The 10,954-nt window shown below is 33.1% G+C and overlaps 1 protein-coding gene across 4 annotated transcripts; it reads right to left on the bottom strand.

The window, feature by feature from the left end:
• Window positions 1–214: 214 nt before the first annotated feature.
• LOC107469388 (tRNA nucleotidyltransferase cca2) lies at window positions 215–10,023 on the bottom strand. 4 transcript variants are annotated; one of them, XM_052255896.1, is made up of 18 exons: window positions 9,906–10,023; window positions 9,667–9,776; window positions 9,391–9,518; window positions 5,316–5,450; window positions 5,098–5,234; window positions 4,838–4,955; window positions 4,481–4,536; window positions 4,343–4,392; window positions 4,124–4,222; window positions 3,883–3,992; window positions 3,607–3,734; window positions 2,777–2,843; window positions 2,550–2,633; window positions 2,024–2,086; window positions 1,738–1,885; window positions 1,101–1,259; window positions 652–746; window positions 215–556 (listed from the first exon to the last, which is right to left on the bottom strand). In XM_052255896.1, exons 5-18 carry the CDS (start codon window positions 5,187–5,189, stop codon window positions 452–454), a joined length of 1,374 nt encoding a protein of 457 aa, XP_052111856.1. In that variant the 5' UTR covers window positions 5,190–5,234; window positions 5,316–5,450; window positions 9,391–9,518; window positions 9,667–9,776; window positions 9,906–10,023; the 3' UTR covers window positions 215–451. The 4 variants fall into 4 exon arrangements, with proteins under 4 accessions (XP_052111856.1, XP_015944255.1, XP_052111854.1 ...); XM_016088769.3 differs by lacking the exons at window positions 9,391–9,518; window positions 9,667–9,776; window positions 9,906–10,023 and having other exon boundaries at window positions 5,316–5,557; XM_052255894.1 differs by lacking the exons at window positions 2,550–2,633; window positions 9,391–9,518; window positions 9,667–9,776; window positions 9,906–10,023 and having other exon boundaries at window positions 5,316–5,558.
• Window positions 10,024–10,954: the final 931 nt, after the last annotated feature.

Raw genomic sequence — 10,954 nt, 5'->3', positions numbered from 1 at the left:
ATTACAATGAAGACATTATAGCAATACATACACATTTTTTTATTTTTTTTTCCTAAAGTTCAATGGGGCAAATATCCCCGACCCCAACATGAATGACCCGTCCTTGCATATTATATATCATTATGTCATACAATTTTATTTTGATTATTTCTACATTTTTTCTATAACTAATTTGATATATAAAAAGGATTGCTTAAAAAATTTAGATGAACTATTTATAAAGTTAAATTTTAAATAATAATTTATCTTAATAATTAATATAAATACATATCTTTATAAATAATTTGAGATATATTCATAATTCATATATCATGTTTATATACATAAATACTTTCATCCTAATTGTGGGCTTCATACAACATTCACAAGCCATGTGTGCATTAAGTGGATTCCTCGTATCATCCAAGGCAAAGGTGTTTGGAACAGACAAATGATCAAAGGCATTCCGACTTCACTCCAACTTTACCCGCTTAGAATTGGTTTCTCTTAACCAGTCAATGCATTCCTCAGTAGTTCTAAAAGGATTGGCAAGTTGCCATGCCATTGATTTTTCTTTCTGCAAGTGAAAATGATAAATTAAAACCTTAAATTTAGTCAACGTGCAGTGTGCGTGACTGTGGGAACAAAATTGCAGTAAACAAAATGACTTACCCACTCCTTAACGAGTGGTCCTTCTTTAAGCTGTAAGACATTCATAATATCTTCGCCACTGATCAATGGCTTAACCTCCCAAACATTGTCGAGGCCTGTTATCCACCAAAATATGTTAACATTTTACGTACCGTGAGCTCCCAATCACTTCATCTTACTCAAGCCATCCATGCTCCTATTTTGGTTTAACTTCTTTACATAACTTCACTTAAAGTGGTGAAAATTATAACTAAAACAAAGCCAAGCATAGAAGGAACAAAGAAAAGAGATATAACTTCAAATGCTCCGCTAAATAGGATTATGAATATGAAGTAGAACAGGTAGATGCTGCAGTAAATTTCCAGTAAAAGCTATACACATCTTCACATTCATTCTTCAAAGGATGCAAGCAAGAGACACAAGCATCAATGCTACAAGTTAAACACGTATCAAAGACTAATATAGCTCACCTAGTTTTATTATAGAACTCTCCACTGTATTAAACAGATCTCTTCGTTTGTGCAATTGTGAGGATTCATCCTCAGTGTCGTTAATGCCAATGGGATGTAATAATATGGATACCAATAGTGCAACTCTCCATAAATCTTTAATCTCCCTCAAGAGAAAACCTAAATAAATCAAATATAAAATCTTGGTCATCTCAGATGCAATTCATAATGTAAAATAACTTAGCAGTCACACCCTAGAGAAACAGATGCAGAAGAGTTGGGTGGGCATCACATTACAAAAATACTTCCACTATCCCTTTCTTATGTTTCCTTTCATTTAATTGAGGTAATCAAGCTAAGTCGCTTAAAATAGACTTACTTAACAAGCAGAGTGTAGATTGTGGCTTGAGTGAAGTGCAAATACTATGTAGGAAACAATAATTATAAAGTGAAATGAGGGGAGTGTCCATGGCTAAGTTCCACTAGAAAACTCAATAATCTAGATGAAAATCACAACATAGTAAAGCACAATAAAATTAGCATACAACACAACTTACAAAACTAGCAAAATGAATTGACTGAAGATTGAGGACAACATGAGCTAAGAAATAAAAAGGCATAATGCCAATACTAAGGTAGCAGACTAAGAACAATGTACCTGTTAGAACCCGAACTCTAGAAGCAATAGAGACATCATCAATCAATCCTCTCACCCAATCAACATCATCAGGTTGCAAATCCTCATTAGATGCAAGACAAGGAATCAACGACAAGAATTTGTGTGATGCTCGGTGTAAATCAAGCACCTGGATTTTGAAACACATACAATTATAAAACATTAGCCAATAGAAACATCAACCAGATTCTAAAAAACTGAAATGATTTATATTACAAACATTAGAACTCTGTTATTCTGGTTGTACTAAGGGTAAATGGGAACTGACCATTTTTGCATCCTCGCCTTTTTGCTTGAGTGAGTCAACAATAATATAATTGACAACAGGAACCTATAATTCAAAATAACATGTTATCCTCATAAACCAGCATGTCATTTGGAATACAAGAAAAATGACTAAAGAAACTGCATTATATAACAACAATATTAAAATGTTCCTCATAAATAAGATTTCACGGATAAAATCAGCTAGAGTTTTCAATTGAGTATCAGATAAAACTTGAGCTCAATATAAATAATCCTTGAAATGAGACAAACAGTCCCTCTCAAGATTGTCTAATAGTGTGGTTGTCATCTCTACTTGTGTCGCATGACAGTCTAACTAAATATAGATTGTGGTTTCTACAGGTCTAATATGAAATACTCCAAAACACCAACTAAAGGGGGAAAAGAAAAGAACAAAGCAACACACTAGAGTTCTAATTTAGACACTTTGCTAGATGTATCAAGTCAAAGCACAAAAAGAACATTACAAATTCAAAAATAGTATCACATAGAATGGACGAGACACATACCATCTTCGCTTTCTTAACTTGGTAAGTGGTATTTTTAAGTGGGAGGAACAATGCAGCAAAAAGTAAAAATCTCCTTTCTTTGTCCTAAGTAGCACAAAGGAATCACCTATCATGACCAAATATAATCAAGCAATCCAAAAATGATAATCGAATGACAACAACTTCCTATTGTGACAACAATAAATGTGAAAATGGATTATGGTAAAAATGAAAAACACATTACTCACTTTAAAGGTTGACTCTTTGAGTAAATGGATAAGGTTCCATGCAGTGTCCAAGTAAGCAACGCAAAGCCTGGATAAAGTGAAAGAATTAGCTGATCAACATTGCCAAGAAAAATAACCTTTGTATCTTGTGCAAGTGAACAATAATAAACAAAATAGAGAACCAAAAAGGAAAAGATAGGGTTTAGCCATTTAGGTAGTGAAGGCATAAAAGTGAGAAAAGTGGCTCTTCATAATTTGCTCAACTACTACTGTATTATTGCTAGTAAACCAAACAATTTCTTCTTATCCACAGGTTTCGTGGGTCTTCCCTTGGGCACTTCATGCCATCTGTCAAGTTCAACCAATGTCTGATCTTATATCAAAAGTTAATTGAATATTAGAGCCAAGAGGAGCAATATGCATTTATGTAAAAAATTGATGCATCTCACATCCAACTTATGATTTTCACCTCTATTCCTTTTCATAAGATTTGGTTTTGCAAACATTTCCATATATTTCACAAGGCTTTCATAACATGTAATGTGATGAGGGAAAAAAACAAAAGAAAAAAAAAAGAGAAAATGATTAGGATTGTGTTTGTGAGTACAATAACAACACACGTCTCAAAATATTATAATGATACTTCTTTCAAATTTGAAGTTCACAACAAATATCTAAGGTTGCTAGCGGTGCACTAACTACTATGTTTTTCCTTTTTTTCCGGGTAAAAGTGGCAATAATATTCAGCTAACTCTATCTCCGTGTGCAAGATGCGGTTGAAACTAATTAAAGGATATGCGATCATTCTACACCTTTTAACCTATTAAAGAAAAAAAAAACTGCAAACTTACCTTTCACAACCATCTGAAATAGCAGGTTTAAACACAGGAGGAAGACTGAACACATTCCAAAATAATGTCAGATCACAAATATGAGTCATTGCTTTGACAGCTTGATTTCCAGATATCATAAGATCAACCTACAAAATAAGACACAAGAGCCCATAGATGACTAAATTTTCAATTTTATACATAAGCTATTTCCTTTTAAATATCCAATAGCATTCCGTAATTGAAAACCACTTCCTAAGTATCCATATTGAAGGGAATGGGAGGGTCAGCACATACCTCTTTTCCAATGCGCTCTTTGCTAACTTTAGCAGCTAGAGCATCTTTCACATCATCACATGCAGCAGCTACTTTCAGATCTTCATCTAGAGTGAATTCAAATCTAACACCTAAATATAATAAAACATCTCTCTTAAACAGAGCTAGAAACCTAATTTAATCTTCATATAAAAGCATACCCAAAAAAAAAAAACGTTCACCGGGTATACAAAATGCAAATATCTTCAAAATTAAAGTATACCAAATCTAATGGCTCGAAGAACTCGTAAAGGATCATCAAGAAAGGTGGCCTTTGGAGGTAAAGGAGTCACTATCCTTCCGGACTTAAGGTCTGAGATCCCTGCAAAATGCCAAAGAGATTGTTACATGTGGAGATATAAAAAAGAAATGTGTGGAGGGAAAGGGAAGAGGGAGGGTCAAGTAATTCTTATACTTATTTTGGCAATCGATCAATTCTAACCTCTTTTGGTATAATCTTCAACCGAGTCAGTGTGGATATTGTAGAATAAGCTGCCATGCACAACCAAACAGCTTTATGAAACTATCATCTAAAATGTCTANNAAAGGCCATAGCCTACGTATAAAAACACAAAGATACCTGTTAATTGTCAAATCCCTCCTACATGCATCCTCTTCAGGTGTGCCAAAGCTTTGCTGTTAGACATGAAGAAAAACTTTATTCGGTTGAACTTGACTTGGTCATGTGGAGAATGCACACAAGCAGACATTGCAATGATAGATAATCATGTTCATGTTGCCATAAAATTAGCTTAATAAACAAGGAGAGTGCAAAACACAGGAAATTCACCTTCATCGATAACAAGACAAGACATTCACGTGAGTCCAACTAGGAGGAAATTAGCAGAACATCTTATCTTACATGAAAATAAATCAAAAGAAAAGAAGTGGAATATGCATATAGCAAGAATACCATTAAGTGTGTGCGGTAACATACCTTAGAAGGAATGCGGCTATTCTCAATATACTCTTCACTCCTTAAGTTAACAAAATCAATCTGCATATCAAACCAACGCATCGTTGCTGTCTCCAAATGTTTAGACCGGTCAGGGTTGCTGCCAAAAAATAAAAATGTCATTTATGTTCTACATTGCTTCAAAGAATTCAATTTTCATGACTAAACAGAGTAACATATGAGAAACATACAATAAAATTGTAAAAGAAAGCAATAAAGAAGAGAAATTGGGAGGAACATACGACTTAATCTTGCCATCACCCCGAACATCTTTACCTTCACCGATGGACACCAAGTACTCCTTCACCTTATGGGCAAACTCGGTGCCCATCATATTGTCAAGAGCGATATCGATGTCATAGCAATCCTTCGCCAGGAGCTGCAAAACCAACCAAATTCAAACCCCAAACAGAAAAATTAGGGCTAAAGAGCTATCTACAGATAGAAAAGGGGGGGGGACCTTGTCACGGACCCAGCCGCCGGCGACGCGGACCTGAGTTTGGAGGTTGAAGTGGCGGAGACTGGCGAGAAGCCTATCGAAGATCCTGCGCTCGATGTCGGAAAGTTTGATTTTGTCCCTCACCTGAAGAACGTGCTGAGTGGCAACCGACATTGGTCGCAGGCGCAGCAGATTAGAAACGACGGCGTAAAAATGGTTGTTGTTATCTTGTTGGAAGGGGAGAGTTTAAGGGAAACCAATATTGCGAGAACCGGACAGGTCAATAAACCGGTAAAGTTATTGGTTCAATGATTTATTGGTTCGATCAAGATTTAATCGAAGTTTAATCGGTTTATTTAAACATAAAATAAAATTATTAAAAAATTTATATATAATTTTAAATATATAAATTCAATAATTTCTAACCAAATAAAATTCAAAATTTCACAACTTCACATAATAAATCATCCATAATTTAATATTAGAAGCAAGGTTGCGAGAACCGGACCGGTCAATGAACCGGTGAAGTTACTGGTTCAATGGTTCGACCGGGGTTCAATCGGTTTAATTAAATATTAAATAAAATTATTAAAAAATCTAAAAATAATTTTAAATATATTAATTTAATAAAAAACCGTTAAAAAACCGGCTGGTTCGACCGGTTTACCGGTTAACCGGCCGGTTCGACCGATTTTTTTATCAGTTTTTTGCTGGCCGGTTTTTTAGCTTACCGGACCGGTTAATTGACCGGTTCCCAGTTTTTCCGGTTGAACCGGCCGGTCCGGTCCGGTTTTCAGAACCATGATTAGAAGTTCACATATAAATTCAAACGTCAAAATTCGTAGCTAAAAATAACCAAAACACACATGGTGACAAACACATAATGTTTTACTTTCAAAAGAAACATTAACAAATAAGTTTTCAACTAATCAAAAGACACAACTCATCAGATTTTTCTTATCACAGTAAAAGATTGCCAAGCTGGATCAGATTTTCCTAGGTTTTCTTCTAAAAGAACCAGTTTGGGATTTTTTGACAGCATTGAGAGTATTGTCTTATGGCGGTTGATCACTTTGTGATGGTTCCATCTTTAACATACAACCAAAAAAAAATCATGAACAAAATTAATTCAGCAAACAAATTTGACGGAATGATGAACAAAATTAACTCGACCAAACAAAATTAACTCAGCAAACAAAATTCAAAATCCAGCTAACAAAAATCATGAAGAAAATTAAGTAATTAACCAAATTAAATGATTCCTAGTCACAGAAGATAAGATATTCAAAAACCAAAAATCATGAACAAATAAAAAATTTCAGAACCAGTAATCACAAGAATGAACAGCGCAAGGCTAGAATACACAAATACATAGTACAAAATGATTCCAAGTCACAGCAAACAAAATTCAAAATCCAGCTAACAAAAATCATGAACAAAATTAAGTAATTAACCAAAATAAATGATTCCTATTTCCTAGTCACAGAAGATAAGATATTCAGAACCAAAAATCATGAACAAATTAGAAATTTTAGAACCAGTAATCACAAGAACGAACAGCGCAAAACTCAGACTAGAATACACAAATAAATAAATACTACAAAATGGAGAAAAGGAGAAGACTTGAAGCACGAACAGAACGAACAGAGATGTCAGCAGCGAGGGAAGCACGAAGAAGTTCTTGACAGTGACGGTTACAGTGACGGTGACGGAGGCACGGTGAACACAGAGAGAGCGCTCTCGAACAGAGGAGACGACGTCAAGCTCCTGCGACGGCGCCGAGCTTCCACATGCGATTCCTGTACATGCGACGGCGCTGGGGGTTGAGGTGGCGCGGTGGTTGACGTGGCTGCGGGCTGCGGGCGGCGGGGCTGGGTCAATGGGTGGCTAGGGCTGGAGTTGATTTTTTCTTTCAATTTCAGAGAGGAATGGGGCTGCGGTGCATTGGGGTAATGGGTAGTTTGATTTAGGGTTTTCTTTTAAAAAAAAAAATGTAAACCGCTGCCGTTTTGAAGTTTGTTGTCAAACTGGAAATTTTCTTAAAAAACCGGTCGGTCCAACCGATTCATCGGTTAACCGTTAGTTCAACCGGTTCACTGCGATTTTTCCAAACAGATTTATGTGATCAACCAAACTAATTTAGTAACCGATTTTCGGTTAATCTAATTGAACCAGTCAATCCGGTTCGATTTTTAGAACAATGAGAGAAAGAGAAACAATCGTAACGGTTGGCGTGCGTACAGTGAGAATTTTTTTGTTACACAGGTATCCCTGGACCGTCAGGTCGCTAACTAAGGGTGTGTTTGGGATTCATGTTGGAGGAAAAAGAAGTTTATTTGAGTGTTTTGACGTCTTATTTTTATTTTTGACAATTTTATAAAACTCTAAAATCAGTACTTTTTTTCATGTGAAGCAAGAAATTCTAGCTTCTACGTTTTAAGTTATGGAAGGTTGATTATTGTTAAAAAATTAGATGAGAAATTTATTCTTTTTCTACTAACTCTACCCTTTATTTTCTTCTATAAAAAAATATAAGTACCCATATGACTTTCACACTAATTCTTTGTGTATGTTCTTTGTTCCAAATTTTTTTTTCGTCAAAATCATTTAAATTTGTTTCAATCACGCTAAGGTAAATATTTTAATTTTTTTTATTATTTTTAGTACTCTCTTTTATATTTTGATTTTTATGTTTTTTATTATATTTTTTCTATTTATATGATAAATATTTTTATATTATTTTTTTAGTGTTCTAATGTTATATTTTTATTATATTTTTTATTCATATGACAATTATTGTTGATATAATTCTTATTTTTATGATATTTTTATTATTTTTTGTTTATATAAAAAAAATTTATCCTTTATTGTACTATATTTATGTTGGGAATCTTTATTTTTATAAATTAAATAAATATAATAATTACTAAAATAAATAATTTTAAAAATATTTACCGAAATAAATACTATTCTCTTATCTCGTTTATACTGTAAACAAGATAATTTTACATGTATCTAAACGAGATAAGACAGATGTATGCGACACGTTTGTAAAAAAGATAATTAACCTTTTTATGTACTATTTCAAGAGATGTTCGGAGTTATACAAATGTGCATCAAGGAGGAGTATTGATTATGCTACACATTTGTAGAATTTTCTAGAATTCTCATGATCTTGTTTCATACAAATAAATATCTAGATATTATGACGAAGAAGTTTAGAAGTTAAGTAAATAAATCAAATACTAGAAATATCTAACCCTTAGAATTATCTAGAATTAGCTTATGAAGCCTATAAATAGACTATCATGGAGTTCATTGTAATTAATTAACAAACACAAATTCCACTAGCCTTTGTACTCTCTCCTTAACGTATCAATAATATAATTATCAATTTTCTCAAACCATTCATCCAAACTACTTGTTCAATAAAAATTATTATTGCTACAATATTCAAATCCATAATACACTAAACCAACATCAAACTACTTCATAAAATTAACAATAACCAAACAATTTCTTCTTATCCACAGACCACAGACCAGTTTCTTCATAATTTGGCACTTCATGACAACTGTCAAGTTCAACCAATGTCTAATCTTATATCAAAAGTTAATTGAATACTAAAGCCAAGAAGAGCGATATGCATTTATGTAAAAAATTGATGCATCTCACATCCAACTTATGGTTTTCACCTCTATTCCTTTTCATAAGATTTGGTTTTGCAAACATCTCCATATATTTCACAAGGCTTTTATAACATGTAATGTGATGAGGGGTAAAAAAGAATTGAACTTGAAAAAAGAAAAAAATGATTAGGATTGTGTTTGCGAATACAATAATAACACGTCTCAAAATATTATAATAAAACTTCTTTCAAATTTGAAGTTCACAACAAATATCTAAGGTTGCTAGTGGTGCACTAACTACTATTGTTTTTTCTTCTTTTTTTTTTGTGTGTGGGTAAAAGTCGCAATAATATTTAGCCAACTCTTTCTCTATGTGCAAGATGCGGTTGAAACTAATAAAATGATTTGCAATCATTCTACACCTTTTAACCTATTTAAAAAAAAAAGAAAAAAAACTGCAAACTTACCTTTTACATCCATATGGAATAGCAGGTTCAAACTCAGGAAGAAGACTGAACACATTCCAAAATAATGTCAGATCACAAATATGAGTCAATGCTTTGACATGATGATTTTTAGATATCATAAGATTAACCTACAAAATAAGACACGAGAGCTCATAGATGACTAAATTTTTAATTTTATGTATAAGTTATTTCCTTTAAAATATCCAATAGCATTCCGTAAATGAAAACCACTTCCTAAGTATCCATGTTGAAGGGAATGGGAGGGTTAGCACATACCTCTGTTCCAATGCACTCTTTGCTAATTTTAGTAGCAAGAGCATCTTTCACATCACCACATGCAGCAGCTACTTTCAGATCTTCATCTAGAGTGAATTCAAATCTAGCACCTAAATATAATAAAACATCTCTCTTAAACAGAGCTAGAAACCTAGTTTAATCTTCATATAAAAGCATATCCAAAAAAAAAAATTCACCAGGTATACAAAAATACAAATATCTTCAAAATTAAAGTATACCAAATCTAATGTCTCGAAAAACTCATAAAGGATCATCAAAAAAGGTAGCCTTTGGAGGTAAAGAAGTCACTATCCTTCCAAACTTAAGGTTTGAGATCCCTGCAAAGTACCAATGAGATTTTTACATGAGGAGATATAAAAAAGAAATGTGTGGAGGAAAGAAGGGGAGGGAGGGTCAAGTAATTCTTATACTTATTTTGGCAATAAATCAATTTTAACCTCTCTTCGTAAAATTTTCAACCGAGTCAGTGTGGATATTGTAGAATAAGCTGTCATGCACAACCAGAACAGTTAAAAATCCTTCTTTTGTTTTGAATTAGATAATTGCTGATAAAAAAATACTTTTGTACCAATATAAACAGAACACACAAATAGATAATATACCTCTATGATAGAAGACAATACTATATAATACTCCAATTATAAAATTTTGGAAACTCTTTTCTCTAATTTTTCAGTTTTCTTTTTTCGTAGGTTTATGATTAGAATAGGATGAGGAAAATTTTGGATTTTTTTCAAGTTTAATAATGTTCTAAAATTTTTGGATGTTACTTGTTTGGAGATCATTTATATATTTAATTGAGGGAGATTAGGATGGAAGAATTGTTGGGATGTGATTTAAAGAAACTAAATCTAAGCTTAGAAGAAAATTAATAATCCCATACGGTTAGAGAGAGAAGAGAGGTGCCATTGTATAGTGTGTTTTATTCACACTTTTATCAGAGGATTAAAATTTATTAGTGATATTTTGTAGTTGTATAATTTTTTTCTACTACCTAACATAACTGTTTAACTTATAATTACTATTATAACACTTTATTAAACAAGTACGTCATATATAAATCAACAATATGTTTAACTTATAATGACTGAATTTAACGCTTTATTAAACAGGTACGTTATATAATTCAACATCTTTTAACGAGTAAACTACCAACCCGTCTCCTGTCCATTTTTAAGAATGACAACGTGATTCCTCAAAATAAAATTGATCCGCTTCGGTTCTTGTTCCCGAATTTCGTCACACAAAACGGTCCCTGTGCATTTTT

Source organism: Arachis duranensis, chromosome 10 (genome assembly GCF_000817695.3).
Source record: "Arachis duranensis cultivar V14167 chromosome 10, aradu.V14167.gnm2.J7QH, whole genome shotgun sequence".
Taxonomy (NCBI): domain Eukaryota; kingdom Viridiplantae; phylum Streptophyta; class Magnoliopsida; order Fabales; family Fabaceae; genus Arachis; species Arachis duranensis.
This window is presented reverse-complemented; position numbering and strand designations above follow the sequence as displayed.